General features: G+C 57.1%; 8 protein-coding genes across 8 annotated transcripts; 4 read left to right on the top strand and 4 right to left on the bottom strand.

Annotated features, from left to right (window-relative positions):
- Positions 1–436: 436 nt before the first annotated feature.
- Positions 437–1,584, bottom strand: FA10DRAFT_276303 (NAD(P)-binding protein; the record flags this gene model as incomplete). The annotated part of the gene is made up of 2 exons (XM_025523310.1): positions 437–528; positions 687–1,584. The coding sequence occupies 2 exons, from the start codon at positions 1,582–1,584 to the stop codon at positions 437–439; spliced, it is 990 nt and encodes a 329-aa protein (XP_025374480.1).
- A 522-nt stretch (positions 1,585–2,106) lies between these two features.
- FA10DRAFT_288729 (hypothetical protein) lies at positions 2,107–4,180 on the top strand (the record flags this gene model as incomplete). The annotated part of the gene is made up of 2 exons (XM_025524232.1): positions 2,107–2,449; positions 2,502–4,180. The coding sequence occupies 2 exons, from the start codon at positions 2,107–2,109 to the stop codon at positions 4,178–4,180; spliced, it is 2,022 nt and encodes a 673-aa protein (XP_025374479.1).
- A 391-nt stretch (positions 4,181–4,571) lies between these two features.
- On the top strand, positions 4,572–5,366 carry FA10DRAFT_269274 (DUF1857-domain-containing protein). The gene has a single exon (XM_025522688.1). It carries the CDS (start codon positions 4,703–4,705, stop codon positions 5,174–5,176), a length of 474 nt encoding a protein of 157 aa, XP_025374478.1. The 5' UTR covers positions 4,572–4,702; the 3' UTR covers positions 5,177–5,366.
- A 241-nt stretch (positions 5,367–5,607) lies between these two features.
- FA10DRAFT_182310 (hypothetical protein) lies at positions 5,608–6,785 on the top strand. The gene is made up of 2 exons (XM_025518312.1): positions 5,608–6,129; positions 6,185–6,785. The coding sequence occupies exons 1-2, from the start codon at positions 5,687–5,689 to the stop codon at positions 6,720–6,722; spliced, it is 981 nt and encodes a 326-aa protein (XP_025374477.1). The 5' UTR covers positions 5,608–5,686; the 3' UTR covers positions 6,723–6,785.
- Positions 6,786–6,894: 109 nt separating this feature from the next.
- Positions 6,895–8,891, bottom strand: FA10DRAFT_182307 (hypothetical protein). The gene is made up of 4 exons (XM_025518311.1): positions 8,596–8,891; positions 7,830–8,535; positions 7,191–7,762; positions 6,895–7,114 (listed from the first exon to the last, which is right to left on the bottom strand). Exons 1-4 carry the CDS (start codon positions 8,713–8,715, stop codon positions 7,067–7,069), a joined length of 1,446 nt encoding a protein of 481 aa, XP_025374476.1. The 5' UTR covers positions 8,716–8,891; the 3' UTR covers positions 6,895–7,066.
- FA10DRAFT_182294 (putative isochorismatase family hydrolase) lies at positions 8,878–10,009 on the bottom strand. Its single transcript, XM_025518310.1, has 3 exons — positions 9,427–10,009; positions 9,291–9,370; positions 8,878–9,242 (listed from the first exon to the last, which is right to left on the bottom strand). Exons 1-3 carry the CDS (start codon positions 9,771–9,773, stop codon positions 9,040–9,042), a joined length of 630 nt encoding a protein of 209 aa, XP_025374475.1. The 5' UTR covers positions 9,774–10,009; the 3' UTR covers positions 8,878–9,039.
- An 874-nt stretch (positions 10,010–10,883) lies between these two features.
- On the top strand, positions 10,884–11,543 carry FA10DRAFT_288725 (hypothetical protein; the record flags this gene model as incomplete). The annotated part of the gene is made up of 2 exons (XM_025524231.1): positions 10,884–10,979; positions 11,082–11,543. 2 exons carry the CDS (start codon positions 10,884–10,886, stop codon positions 11,541–11,543), a joined length of 558 nt encoding a protein of 185 aa, XP_025374474.1.
- A 680-nt stretch (positions 11,544–12,223) lies between these two features.
- FA10DRAFT_269272 (hypothetical protein) lies at positions 12,224–13,705 on the bottom strand. Its single transcript, XM_025522687.1, has 2 exons — positions 13,340–13,705; positions 12,224–13,275 (listed from the first exon to the last, which is right to left on the bottom strand). The coding sequence occupies exons 1-2, from the start codon at positions 13,607–13,609 to the stop codon at positions 12,403–12,405; spliced, it is 1,143 nt and encodes a 380-aa protein (XP_025374473.1). The 5' UTR covers positions 13,610–13,705; the 3' UTR covers positions 12,224–12,402.
- Between the last annotated feature and the right edge of the window lie 1,069 nt (positions 13,706–14,774).

Below are 14,774 nucleotides of genomic sequence, written 5' to 3'. Positions count from 1 at the left end.
CTCGGATTCGTGCGCCGTCGCGACAGGGCGTTCGATGCGCATGCATCGGACTGTAGCTCCCTCTCCTCTCGACCTTGTACAGTAATGTATTCCTGTCTCGGCCGGACTTAAGGCGGCCTTTGGCTCTATTCCTCTCTGGTTCCTTTTTCTGGCGCCGCGGGGACGCAGCTTTCGACGCCGCATGCTCGGCGCAAGCTATCGGGCGGCTCATTGATACTGCAGCCTTGCATATCTTTCTTTCACTATCATCGCGTGGGTTATTCTTCATAGCCTACGGGCGACCTGTCCAGCGAGAGAGGTAAGCCTTATTCGGGCGACTTTGCCCGCCCTCAGGCCTCATTGTCTTGGTAAGGTCAGCTGGTCTTTCGTCTCCAGCTCCCCGCACCCTTCATATGCAAACACAGTCCTTTTCTTGGATTCTGAACAGGCTTGATACTCATGTACCGGAGCTAGCTCGTCGATTCTGAAAGAACTTCTGCTTCTTCGTGATTTGGTTGGAGCTCGCGTGCGGCTTTAGAAGCTGGCAGTCTGGTTGTTGTCAGAGCGACGAGTTCGGAAGGAAGGCGCTCAGACGAAGATTCTATTCAGACCGGGCTGCTCTATGTACTCTGCCATACAGAAGACGTTCGATCAGAAGCTCCAGGGGCCATTCTGAATGATAAACTGGGCCAGGGTCACGGTCGGACCAGCTCCACGATACAGGAACCGGTCGCTCTGGGCCTGCTTTTCTCGCGTGCCCTTGCCGTAATAGTCGTAGTCGCCGATCAGCACCATGTTCTCGCCCAGCTCATCTGCCACTGCGGGGGGCAGGAAGGACTTGAAGATGTCCAGCGGGATCTGATTGAATGCCACTTGCTTCCCAATCGCATCGTTGAACGTCTGGACGATCTCCGATGGGCTGGCCCACTGGCTTACACCCTGCACCTGCACGCCATCGGCCTCCTGGCCCGCCTCGAGGATCCCGGCGACGAACTTGCCCGTGTCGGCGTTGATGTCGATCACTGGCACATTGGTCCTCTCGGCATCGAAGGGCGCATTCCAGGTCGGGACGCCCTGCTGGCCTGGAACGATTGACGTCTTGAGATTGGAGAGAAAGTAGGCCGGCATGAAGTATGTCGTCCACAGGTCCTTGGCATTCTTTTTGCTTTCCTCAGCATAGGCCTGCACAGCCGCTTTGCCATCGAAGTGCTGTACGTGGACCAGCTGACCGCCGGAGACGAGCGTGGCGTTAGGCAGACTCGACCACACGAGGTGTTTGACACCCTCCTTGACCGAGGCGTCTACGATGTTCTTGCCCTGCTGCACTTCCTTGTCGCTCGACATGGACTCCCAGTAATTTGTGACACCGAAAACGGCATACGACCCCTTGATCGCAGCGCTCACCGAAGCAACATCTTTCAGATCTGCTTGAGCCAGCTCGGCACCCAGCTTCTCGAGCTCCTTGGCGGCCGGCTTGCTGCTGTCCCTGGTGACGACTCGCACCGCGTACTTGGCCCTGAGGGCGCCATCCCTCAGCAGGAGGCTTGCCACGCTGCCGCCTTGGTTGCCCGTGGCGCCGAAAACGGTGACCAACTTGCGAGACATCTGGCGGACCTTCTGAGTGCTTATAAGTAGGAGGGTGGCTGCTCAGCTGGGAACTTGGAGGTATTTGGATGGGCAATGAGGAGGAAGCCGTCCCATTCATAACCGCAGTATTTATGTGTTTGCTCGTCACAGCGTGGAAGAAAACGGCGTCGCTCATGCTCATGCCTGACAAGTGCGCTCAAGGAGTAATCCGCGGGGAGGAACACTACATCAGATTGATCGACACATACATGGCCACCGTTGAGCGCTTCAAAAAGCGGACCTAGCGATGGGTTCTTCATCTCGCCGCGGCGTCGGATTTTAGAGACGTAGGACCGAACTTTGTGGCGTGCGCTACCGGTAGCTCTCCCTGTCGAGGCTGGACGTCCACGTGTCACAAGGAGATAAGGTGCCTGGAATACAAAGTAGGTCATTTGATTACACTCATGCGTGCAGCGCAGGTGCGCATGTTTCTGTTCACCAGCTCGGATCTGTCAAACTCTCTCTCCATGAAATCACTCGCCGCGGTGCGGAAAGGGTCCAATGTCCGAAAGCGTGCAGGTCCAAGGCGAGGCGGCCAAGCACGCCCGCAAGCATGCTTGCGATGAGTGCCGGACGCGCAAGATCAAGTGCGATGCAGTGAGACCGGCCTGCCTCAGCTGTCTGTCGCGAGGCTTGGGAGCAACTTGCACGTACAAGGCCAAGGTCATTGCTCGCACGGAGGGCCATCAGAAGAAGCGCGCAAGGCTCGAGGGCGGCGAGCGCATCCCTTTCACGACCGGTGGAGATCACGCTCCTCCTTCTTTGCCACGCAGGCCGATCAGAGTGAACGCGTTCGACGCCTTCGGAAACGCCCATGTGATGCGGAGGACAACGAGAGGCGCAGGTGAGCGATGGTGGCGGAGAGCCTTCACAAGGCAAGTCTAACACGTCACCAGCCGACAAGCAAGCGTCCACCTTGCCATCCAGCAGCGATCCCGGCCTGGCCTCGCAGGTGTATGCCGTGGCCGAGATGTGTCCCCAGCCGGACAAGATCTTCGAGGCGATGGAGTTCTACATCGATCGTGTCGAGCCAACGGTGGCCTTGTTCAACACCGTCCTGCTGCGCCATCACATGGGCCTCTTTGTCGATGTCATCACCTCCATCCTCAGCAAGCCGCTGCGAGCCGTCTTGGAGGTCGACGAGGACGGCGACAGACGCGGCCGCACAGCACCGGGCGCGTCCTCCATCTCGCCGCCCCGCCAGCGCGTGCTCATCGCCATGGGCCTGTCTTTGCTCGTACTTGTGCTTCACCACATGCCCGTCTCTGAAGTGATCGCCAGGCAGCTTGTGGAGTGCGACACCCCCGAAGAGGTTGTCTTGAGCCAAGCATCGCTCCATGACGCCGCCATGAGCATGCTCCAGCAGTCCGACTACCTGCAGCAGCCGAGTCTGTGGACCCTGCAGACCATCGCCCTCATGCGCCTCTACTGGTTCGAGCGTATGTTGTTTAGCCACTGCACCGTCTGGAACCTCACCGCGATCCGACTCGGGCATTCCATGGGCATCGATAGGCTCGGCAGTCTGCTGGATGATCTCGACAAGGAGGAAGAACGTGCAAACGTCAGTCACACCGAAGAGCAGGACAAAAAGGACAGCGAGCACTGGCTCGAAGTGATGCGTGGCTGGGCAAGCGTGTGGGTGCCGCGCTTCGAAGAGCAGGACCTAGCCCTGCGCGAGCTGGGCCGGCGGGTGTGGTGCAACCTTGTCACGGCCGACTGCATCCTGAACTCCCACGTCGACTGCTTCTTTGCGACGCCCTCGGTCGGTGCAAAAGTGCATCGGATGCAGACCAAGCCTCCGTGGCCGGGGATCGGCGACGAGGACGTCTTTCTGCTCCAGGAGCCGGGCGAACGAGGCGACCGTTTGCGAGCAAGAGCCAGGCAGACCACGCACGGGTCGTCGCATGAGAGCGGGCTTCTCGCCTCGGCCCAGTTCACTCGCCAGATCGCCGAGAGAGCGCCGGGAGAGCCTTTTGACCGGCCGAGGTTGGATCGCCTCCTCACCCTGCTGCCAGACGGTCCGATGCCCAATCTCGACGACGACCGCCGCCTGTTCCTGGAGTGGTGCATCCATAGCGTCATCCTCCGCAGCGGTCTCCCTGGGCTCACAACGGCGCTAAAACCGGGCAAGAGCGTTCTGCTGAAGACGTGCACCTCCTCGGCCCTCGGGCTGGTCGATGTGAGACGGAGGATGGAGCGCTCCGGCCTGCCCTGGCGCAGGCTGATCCTTGCGCGCACCGTGCTCTTTCAGGCCGTGCTGGTCCTCGTGGCCGTCTTGCTCGAGAAGCCGGCCGACTCGACGATTGCACGCGATCTCGACCTCGGTCGCATGCGCGCCGAGGCCGACGAGGCAATGGGCCATCTCCGGCACGACATCGATGTCACGGGGAAACGCAATCCGGTCGAGCTGCCCGCGCTGGAGGCCCTCGAGAAGCTCTATGGGCGTGCTGTTGCACCAACACCAAGACAGGACAGCCTGTTTGAGCAACTGGAGATCCCCGGGGAAAGCGTGGACTACGAGGAGGATGTCCAATGGCTCCTGTCGCTCCTCTGGCAGGGCAGTGGCGACCATTGAGGATGGCTTCCTGTCACGACATAGTCAAAAGTCTTCTAGCTGCGGCTTGTACTCATAGTTGTTTTCATCCGAGCATGCGAAATACACTAAGAATGTTGAGAATATCGTTGACATTGCAGCTCGGAGGGCATTTACAGATTACGCGGCGCACTGGCCGTCGCGGCACTACGGCCGTAGCTTTATGGACTGACTAGACGACCGCCGTTCAGGCTGCGATCCTCCACGGTGTCGAGCTGCTGGACATGGCATCAGCCACCCACTCTGTCAATGGGCTTTCCCTTGGCGACTTGATCGAATCGCGCTTGAACCTCTGTGAATTCAAGAGGAAAGACTCGGCTTAGAGGAAATTACTTAACGCCGGCCGCCGCGGAGAGAAATCCAACTCGGAAGGGCCTTTGACAGCTGCGAACAACGCTCTAAATCAGTTATATAAGCGGTGCCAACCCTACTGATCGCCTCCAGATTCATTTTTCACTGCCTTCCATCCACCCTCGATCTTCCTCGCTTGCCAACCCAACAAAGATGATCTACTCTACAGCCACCGTTCCCGTGAACCCAGAGGGCTCCGCCAAGCTCACCCGGGCTCAAGCATGGCAAGGACTCGTACTCAAGGCCCGCGACGCCCGCTTGTTCCTGCCCGAAGGCCTCTGCACCCGCTGCGATGTGGTGGAGGAGACCGAGACGCACTTTGTCCGCGACGCCACGATCGCCAACGCCGCTCTTCGCGAGATCATCGTCCTGGAGAGCGAGCGCAAGGTCACCTTCTTCCAGGCAACCGGCCCACGCGAAGGCGCCATCATCAACGAGCTGTTCGAGGACGAGACCGGCGAGCTGCAGCTGCGTTTCTACTGCTACACTGGCCTGCGCGGGAAACAGCCCGGCGGGCCCGAGGAGCAGGCTGAGCAGGCGTTCTTCGACGGCGACAAGGGCTACAAGTCCGCCCTGCTCTCGACGCTGAAGCGCACGCGCGAGCTGCTTGCCGAAGGGAGGCTCTGAGGAGGCCACGATGGGGACGAAAAGTGAAGTGATGTAGCTTCTGTCTATGCTCGACGATCCTGTGGACATGCTGTCCCAGTCATGAACATGCGAGAAGGTATCAAGAGGGCTCCCAACTTCATTTGTCTGTCCTCTTGTAGCAATAGAAGCACGTCCTGAGGAGAAAGTAAATTACCCGCACGAGCAACAGACAAAGCCCTTTAGACTGCCTGCCAAGAAACAGGGTGACCTCAGGCGAGAGGCCGTGCCACAGTTGAGCGCTCTCTTGCTGGTCACGGTCCTGATGTGGCCCTCTGAGACGGGGCTCGCGCTTGCCAATGTCGCTTTAGCGCGCGAGCTTCAAGCCACGTGGACGGAGCTTCGCAGCCGCGCAGGCGCTACAACTCCGACGAAGCAGCCTTCTCACGATGTGCCGTAAATAGCACCATAAGCTTCAAGGTATAAATCGCAGTGAATGAGAGACCGAGCGTGTGTACTACCCTCGGTCCCACTTTTGCGACAAACAGAACGATGCCGGCCAGCGACTCGCAGACGACCACTCAAAGCACCTTGCCCTCGATCGTTCCGGATCTTCCGGCCTCGTTGGTGATCATGGTCATCTACTTTTGCTTTGGCCTTGGCATGATCGTCCGCTTCCGACAGTCGCACCTGAAATTTCGAGTGCAGATCATGCTGATCAGCTTGTGCATGTCGAGGACAGTGGCGCTTGCCCTTCGTTCGTCGTGGGCTGTGCATCCGCTCAATACCAACCTGGCCATTGCGGCCACGGTTCTCGTAAACGCCGGTGTGATCTTGCTGGTCGCCGCTAACATGCAGCTGCTGATCCGCTTGGTGAAAGGCCGACGTCCAGAGCTGCAGAAGTCGACGGTCTTCGTGCGAGCAACGACAGCGGTACAATTGTTCATCATCGTCGTCCTCATCATGACCATCGTTCCCGTCATTTTCAACATTCTGTGAGGATGAGAAGCACGACTTCGAACGCGCAGAGCTGACCAACTCTACCATTAGCACCACGAACCTGGTCATCAAGCAGCGCACCGGCATTGTCATCAAGATCTCCTCCACGTATCTTGCCATCTACGCCAGCTTGCCCTTTGTACTGGTGCCGATCATTCTGGCTCTGGTCAAACGGTCGCCAAAGTCGATCGTCATTCGTGAGCCTTACAAAGCCGGCCTGATCATGTGGACCTCGGCGCTTGTGGGTGTCGAGCTAAGCCTTAAATGTGCTAGCAACTACGGCGTCGCCTCCCTCACCAGCTGGTACTCGACGCGGGCCTCCTTTTACGTGTCCACACCCATGCTTGAGCTGCTCTGCATCTTGCCCCTCTTCTTGATCAACCTTCCACATGCATTCGGAGACAGCAACGCCTCCGTCTTGTCCATGCTCAACAAGGACGACAGCGATGACAAGTATGATGAAGAATTGCACGCGGCCCTTCGACAGACGACTACAACATGGAGAGAAGGAATCTGGCAAGACATTCGCCCCCGTGGCTCCATCGACGAGAAGTCTACGCCTTATCAAAGTCCTGATGGATCCCCGTGAAAGTATCTGTCGGAAGACCCCTGCAGAGCTGGATAGTAGCCCAGCTCGTTGCTTGCGGCGGGGAAAGAAAGCTCGATCAGCTCGTCGAGGTAGGCGCTTAGGTCGGAAGCCGCCATCTCAGCATCTTCAGTCGAAGTGATGTTGTGTTGTGAAAATAGAGCAGCGAGGAGGTGATGCAAGTGTTTTGCAAGAATCCATCTGTTGGTCGTAGACACTTAGAGGGGGCACAGATTGGAGGAGAGACCGTTCAACGCACCGCTCTGAAAGCTGACTGAGGCCATCTGCACACTTGAGTATACTCTCAGAGTCCGTGCACTGAGCCCGATGGTGCATCAGCACAAGAGTCAACGCAGTCTCTGCACACCGCGCATGAGCCATATGACCGCCTGCTGCTGGAAGATACGGTGGCGAGGGAAGGGTTAGTCTGTGGAGGACAAGGTGCCATTCACGACAAGTCTCACTCATCACCTGTCTCTGCAGCAGGCCATCGATGATCTTGGCAATGCCTTGAGACGCCTCCAGCGTTGGTTGGAACGCTTCTCCGCGAAGAAACGCCTTTCGAGCCAGCAGCATCCGGCAGTAATGATACTTGAGAAAGAGCATCGAGCTCTGGATGAAGAGTGGGGTTTTGGCTTGTTGCAAGTCGTATGGAAGCGGGTTCGTCGCTCGCCACTGCTCGAGCCTGTCCAGAACGAGGTGTTCGTCATGTGACGCTCGCCCAGATGGCGCGCCTGAGAGCAGGATTGACCCTATGATCGCATCAAGCCGCAGCGTCGAGATGAAGCCTCTCAAGGGCGTCTGTCTATCCCACCTTTCTTCTTCATCCTCGGGGAGGCCGACATCGCAATCTTCGTCTCGGATGGCCAACGGTCGACCGAAGATGCAGGCTTGCTCGCGATCAAGTGTGTAGGCGATCCACCAGGCTCTCGTCCATGGATCAGCCAGTCCCCTTCTGTGCGCTCCTACAGACTGAAGCATCCGAACCGTCTTGCCCAGCTGAAGCCAAGCGAGAGAGGCGGCCAGCTGCGTACCCATTAGATCTGCGACCAGGACGAGTTCAGAAGGGGTAAGCTGCATGCGTTTCCGTTTGTTTCACACAGCACGCACAGATTGTCGCAAGAAGGCTCGACTGTATCTGGGAGAGAGAAACGATTGCCCCGCCAGTCTCCAATCGTTGCCAAGCATCGTAAAACCGTGCCCCGATCAGCTGAGCTTCCGATTCGGCGATCACTTCTGTATACCGAGACGCCACAGCAAAGAGAGCAAAGGCAAGTCGGACAAAGTCGAAGTCTCCTTTGCTTCCCTCGTCAGAGAGCTGTATCTTAAAGGCACCCTCCGAGAACATCGGATAGATCCAGTGGGGCTGGGCGAAGAAAGCGTCCAGGAGCGCGGTTTCAGTGGCAGCATCTGGCCAGACCTGGGCGACCACCTCTTCCAACCTCTGCCGCTGCTCCCCCGGGAGCTTCTCGCCGGTCAGCAATGGATGCGCGGCGGAAGTCACGAGGGTTTGCGATCGAACTTCCCGCGTGCTCTCCTTCTGAAGTGTGCAGAGGAGATGAAAGGGACTGGAAGCGCCGAGGAAGCAGCTGTCCTGAAGAAAGGCCCGGTCTTCTGCTTCAGCAGGCTGGGCCGCGCTTCTGGACTTCTTCTTGTCGCCCTTCAGCGACTGAAGCTCCTCTTTGAGCCTGTTGACCTCCTTTCGAGAAGCTCGCTGCGTCTTTTCGCTAAACGTGCAAGCACGCCCCGCAGCGGTGCAATTGCCACATCTTTGGCCCTCTTGCCCGTCACATCGATGCTTGCGGCGACGACAGCTCTGCAGGGCGAAGAGGATTCAGTCACAGAAAGGTGTTTGTGGAGCATTTCCGAGACGTACGTCGCAAGCACGATGGATCCGCTTTTGTTTCCTTGGGGCAGAGCTCCCGCTGGCCGATGACATTGGGAAGCATAAAGAGCATGCAAGGAAGCCCTCATGCATTAAGACGCCCACGTGCATCTTGTGTGCACGGCCTCTCCATGTTGACGCGTGACTTCTTCATCGTCCTTGTGCTTGAATGCTAGAATGCCTCGGCGGCGGCGTCTGGCCTCGAAACACCAATGTCCACTTGTCTGTCAATGCGTGTATGGGCTAGACGAGACTGCGTGGTCTTTCAGCGCCAGCCTACATGATCTTTCATCGCCAGCGCACGTGATCTTTCCACGACGAGGAGACAGTAAAGAGCGGCAAGAGAGACAAGTTCTGACATATTCCGATGATCACAATATAACACTTTGCTGTCGGAACCCGACGGACCGGTGATGACGTGGCAGGGGCAATCTCCTAGGCCTTGACGTCGGCGGTTTTGACGATGGTGGCAAAGAAGTCGCCCAGCTCCGTGCAGACGGTGTCGACGAGTGTCTCCGCACGCACCGTTTCCGCAGTGTCCTTCCAGGACGGGATGTCGCGATCGCCGATTGCGTCGCGCACCACGACAGTGTCGTACCCGTGCTCCATCGACGAGCGCGCGGTGCCGGTCACGCAGACTGCCAGACGGTGAGCTTCTTACAAACGGCGAGGTAGAGACGACTCACCGTGCGCCATGTAGCCAGTCAGGACAAGCTGCTTGGTTCCCTGCTTTTGCAGAAGCTCGTGCAGATCCGTGCCGGTGAAGCTGGTTTCGCTTCTCGCTTCAGTAGGGATACTGGGGAAATGCGCGGTCGGACTCACCAGCTGGGCGCCTTCTTGACGATGATCGTTTCGCCGTCTTTGGGCCGCAGGTTGTCGTCACCGCCCATGAAGTCAAACAACTCGCTCCTTTCTGGATCGAACACGGGCGCTCCCACCCCCGCCGAGTGCTGGATCCAGAAAATCTGTCCCGCTCGGCCCGCCTTGCGAAAGACCGAAACCAGCTTGGCGATCTGAGCCTGGGCTGCATCGACGCCCGAGATGGCGAGGGGAGCGCCCTGCGCGTACGACGTCTGCGCGTCGATGACGAGGAGCGCGGTGCTGTCCGACGATGCGGAGACAGACGAGGCGGGGATGCCGGCCATCTGGCGAAACGATTGGGGCGCCATTATGGTAGTGGTGGCGTTAGGAGGCTAGATTGATGCAGCTGTCTTTGCGACGGGGCCCCCGCTAGATCGATAGGGCTCGCCCTGCGTCTAGCGGCAGCAGAGACCCTTTGGAAGGTCATGTGACCGACCGTGCGCGCCTGGATATAGCCTAATCCCCGTGATGCGCTCCACACGTTGTGGAGGGGGCACATTGGGGCGATGCCTGACATGCCTGTGACAACAGCGTCGAGCGCGTCGCTCGGACGGAATGCCATGTCCGCCACGCTGAAGCCTGGCCGTCCTCGGCCCGCCTGCTTGCCTATGTGTCCTTCAGCGCTCGCGCTGTTGCTGTCGCCGAGCGTGTGTACGGTGGAGCTCGAAGAAACCTTGTTCGACCGCCACGTGCGCTTTCATCCGTGTTGAGGCCACATGGCGTGGTCTTTCTGAATATTCCCAGATTGGCATTTAGCTCATGACACGGAATAACAACCACGATGAAGAGGACGAACTCGAGCGTCAACCATGACTTCGCTGCTGTTGTGATTTCGGGGTGCGCTAGCTTTCAATGGGATAGATTCCTTCATACGTTTATACGTTTTCGGCCCACAGTGAAAAAAGGGGAACCGCGTGCTCCAGATTATCAGGCACACCTTGGCAAAAAGGAACCGCATGGTCCAATATTTCAGGCACACGGACTTGATCCGTATTTCTATTTTCGCCAATCGATCCTGATTCTCGGCGTCTTGGGATGCAGCGCCGACGCAGGAACGTGCTTCAGGAACCAGCGATGCTTTCTGGGAACCGGCGCAGGGCTGAATCACCCACGGCAGAAGTCCTGGATCACGGTGCACTGCCGAGAGACAAAAAAAGATGACCTTGTGGACTCCAACTTCAACAGTAATTCGCCGACATTTTAAAAATTTCACTGCGCGCGATTACAAGAAATCGTTCAAGGAGCACATGATTGTTGCTAAAAATAATGCTGGTGTTTGTATGAAGTCTGTGTCGAAGAGGAAGAGAGCATCCGGCGAAATCGCCCCTGATGCATGACCATGTGACCGCAATTTGCCAAGAAGACATGCTGACTGGCGGTTGTGTCAATCCCATGCGGATGTTCAGGTGGGCGAGCGGATGACGTCAACGACCATATTGCTCAGGGACAGCTTTCTCGACCTCATGGAGGGTGACCTCGCGACAAAGGAGGCTGCAGGGACGCTCCAGGCAAAGGTATAAAACGCCGTCTATCGGCAGGCCTCTCTCTTCTCATTGACGACCACCAGCAGACTCGACACATCCTAACCAACTTCGCTCACTCCAAGACTCTGCCAGCCATACATCAGAATGCGCTCCTCCATTCTCTTTGCCATGCTCTCGTCGATCGCAGGCATCCAGGCCTGCGTTATCATGCACGCCCAGGTCCACACTGAGGTCGCGCTTGGCACCTCGATCTCGATGCAGGTGTGGGACAACGACGTCGAGGTGTGCCACGGGAACGCAGCAGGAAACAGCCACGCAGAGGGCAGCGAAGTCCGCAGGCTCGACTGCGGCAACGGCGCCTGGGTCGAGATGTCGTCCCAAGCGGCCAACTGGCGCTATCACTCCAAGGACGGCTACGAGTTCGCCCCAGCTCCGGGCACAGGCGAGAAGATCGGGCCCAAATGCACAAGGCCGGCTCCGGGCGAGGGCGTGCCCAGCTTCAAGATCTGCAACACCTTTTACCGTGCCGAAGACGGCTTTGCTTGCGACAAGTTCCCTCACCACGACAACTGCCAGTTGGACTTCTGCGGCTGAGAGTGACGGCATCATCATCATCACGAACACTCTGAGGAGACGTTTCTGTACGATACACCCTAATAAGAATCTAAGATGCTATGTTGGCTCCGAGTCGATGTTCTGCCAATAGAGAGAGACAGTTGGAGTGTCATCCGAAGGAGTCGCAATGGGATCGACTCTAGATCGGCGCTCGCAAGAGCGGAATGCCACGTGCGCCACCCTTGGCTTGGCGTCCTCTGTCTGCTTGCTTGCCCGCCTGTGTGTCCTTCTGCGCTCGCGTTGTTGCTGTTGACGAGCGCAAACGATGAAAACAGAAGAACTTCTGCACTGATTCTGCATACATAGAAGGCAGAGGTAGACGCAAGGTGATCAGGCGAGAAGAGAGAGTAGACGGAAGTGGTGCAGCACAGACCAAAGATTGACGCCTCATTGACTGGATGAGCTGTTCGTTTATCTATCACGAATGAGGGCAACTGCGCAATTTCAAGCTCACAAGTAACGGCGGCGGGGACTTTGGCGGCTCTTCCCAAGAGGTGCGTCGCTCACTCTCACGCAAATAGGGCAGGGTGGACAGCAATGCTTAAGATAAATGGATAGAAAGGCTGTCGTCTATTTTAACGCGCCTCGAACGGAGGGGTCACGTCCATGCAAGGTTTGAGCATGATGAGCGCAAGTTCTCAAGTTTCCTTTCTGAAATAAGTTGAGAAAGCCAATCAGGAGTATTTATCTCGTACGAGTCCCTTTTCTCAAGTCCACTGCGGAACAGATAACTTCTCCATGTTAGGTACAACAATGAGCTGTGATTTCTTTTTATGATTTCATGAGACGGTGGCATGTCAAGCGACGTCAAGAGGCTGGAAGAGAAAGAGAGAAAAAATCAATAACTACCAGAGTCGTGGATAGCGCCACAGGCACCGTTGCCAACGGTGAAACCGTCGGCGGGGTCAGAGCCCGCTGAAGTGTAGAAGTTGGCGTTGTTGACGCCCGCTTGGCAGGTGGTGGGGTTGCCGAGATAGCAGCTGTTTGAAATGTAGACAAAGTAGGAGCAGCTGGTGGCGGCCTGGCATCGGCTGCAGCACTGGGCTGCCGATGTGGTGTCGGAATAATAGTCGACCTGTGCGTAGGGCTCCACCCCGGTGAGGGCCTGCGCTCCATTGGCGGAATTGGCAAAGTTGTCGGCGCCGCAGATGGCATACTCCGTCGCCGAGGGAACGACATCGGTCACCGTCGTCGTGGCCGTGACGGTGGAAGTGGTCGTCGCAGTCGACGTGCTCGTCTCCGTGTCGGTCTCGGTCTCTGTGACCGTGACATCGGCCAGCGTGCTCGTGTCGGTTGCCGTTGTGGTGACGCTGACAGTCTGGGTAGTCGTCGGGGCTGCTGCCGTGATCGTCGTTGGCGATGCGGTTCTGGTCTTGGTGCGCACAATCACCGCTTCCACCGCCGCTTTGCAGTTGACTTTTTGCGGGTATCGCAGCGCAGCCGGCCGCTTGGGCTTGCCCCCCTTGCAGACGAGGGTATTGTCCTGCTTTCTCGTGCCTCTCGGGAAGAGTCTGTCGGCGCTGGCGTCCTGGATATCGCGTGGCACGTAGCTGGATGAAGAGAGGATCGGTGTGAAGCCTGCGGGCGCGATTGTCGTCGTCGAGGCTACCGTGCTGGTGGACGTGGTAGTCGTCGTCGTCGTCGACGTGGCTGTCGAGGTCACGGTGTCCGTCTCTGTCTCTGTGAGTGTCGTTGTTGCCGTGTCTGTGGTCTGATGTTTGAATATATGATTAGAAAAGAGAAGCAAAGAGAAAAAGCGACAGATGAAAACACACCTGCGTCGTCACATACGAGGTTGCCGTAGAAGTCGACGTCTGGCTCACAGTCACGGTGGCTGGCGTGACGGTGCTGGTGGACCGCACGACCTTTGTTCGCGCCGGCAACACAATCGTCGCCGTGACTGCATAGGTGGCAGTGGCAACATGGCGCTGCGATCTACTGCCCAGCTTCGTCGAGCAGAGTTCCTGGGTATAGAATTTGGTCTCGTCGGCTGCCACGACAGAGCCGAGGGTGAGAAAGAGGAGAGAAGGTAGAGCGACGCGCATTTTGAGGATGATGCTGGGGGATTCGCTCTTCGATTCATGCTTTCGCTCTGCATTTAAGTACGGTACGAGACAGGTTTCCGCTCCCGCACGCACCCATCAAAGCATAGGAGAGAAAAAGAATTCACCGACGGGAAGGGTTCTGCTATCCATTTCATTTATCGAAATAGCCTTGTTCGTTTTCTTTCATTGTAGATCCCTGACGTCTCGATTTCAGATGGATAATCTAAAGGGGGTGCGGATCGGTCTAGCCTTTCCGCTAGCTGCAGGCGCGGGATGGGAGTTCTTCCCGGCAGAGAAAAGCAAAGAAAAGCTGAACGGAGAAAAAACAAAAAGATTGTGGCTTGGTATCTATACTATGAATGAATGCTCATATTTTAGCACAATTACAAATACAACAACAGAGCCGCACTAACGCTTTCAGACCCCGACCTGCGAGGAAAGAGTTAACGGAATAAAAGAAGGGAAAGCTTCAAACGACGGGAAGCCACACGACGGGAGAAGAAGCATTTCGCTGTCGCAAAGGCAGGCTGTTGTCAGCTGAGGGGCCGTGCTTTGCCCTTTGGGAGGTGCAAACTCCCGTCGGCCTTGGCACTCCCATGGGTTTGGTGGACCCCCTGCTTCCAAACAAAACATTGCTTCGTTTCGGAGAGACAGCCCGCTTCATTGACATTGCTGCTTTCTCGAATCAATCCTTGTCGACGGCTTCTCAGGCTTCTTTTCTCGCCGCAAACGTACCTTTTGTCGTCAGCTCCAAAACATTGCGCCGATGGCATCTTTGTCTGGGCTCGCCATGTGCTTTGGCTCATCGCTCGTCGCTGACACAGTAGAAGTCCTGCGGAACCAGATCAGGCTACGACATGGTTGGGCCCAAGGCTAAGATGACTACGAATGCGCACGTTTCCACCGCAGACCCGTCTGACGCTCCTGCGATAAAGTTCGGAGAATGGTCTGCTGCAGAATCACCGGCGAGAATCGTCAAGGGGCTGCTACTGCAGGGTTAGGGTTAGGGTTAGGGTTAGGGTTAGGGTTAGGGGTAGGGTTAGGGTTAGGGTTAGGGTTAGGGTTAGGGGTAGGGTTAGGGTTAGGGTTAGGGTTAGGGTTAGGGTTAGGGTTAGGGTTAGGGTTAGGGTTAGGGTTAGGGTTAGGGTTAGGGTTAGGGTTAGGG

Source organism: Acaromyces ingoldii (assembly GCF_003144295.1).
Source record: "Acaromyces ingoldii strain MCA 4198 unplaced genomic scaffold FA10scaffold_7, whole genome shotgun sequence".
In the NCBI taxonomy this organism is placed as follows: Eukaryota; Fungi; Basidiomycota; class Exobasidiomycetes; order Exobasidiales; family Cryptobasidiaceae; genus Acaromyces; species Acaromyces ingoldii.
This window is presented reverse-complemented; position numbering and strand designations above follow the sequence as displayed.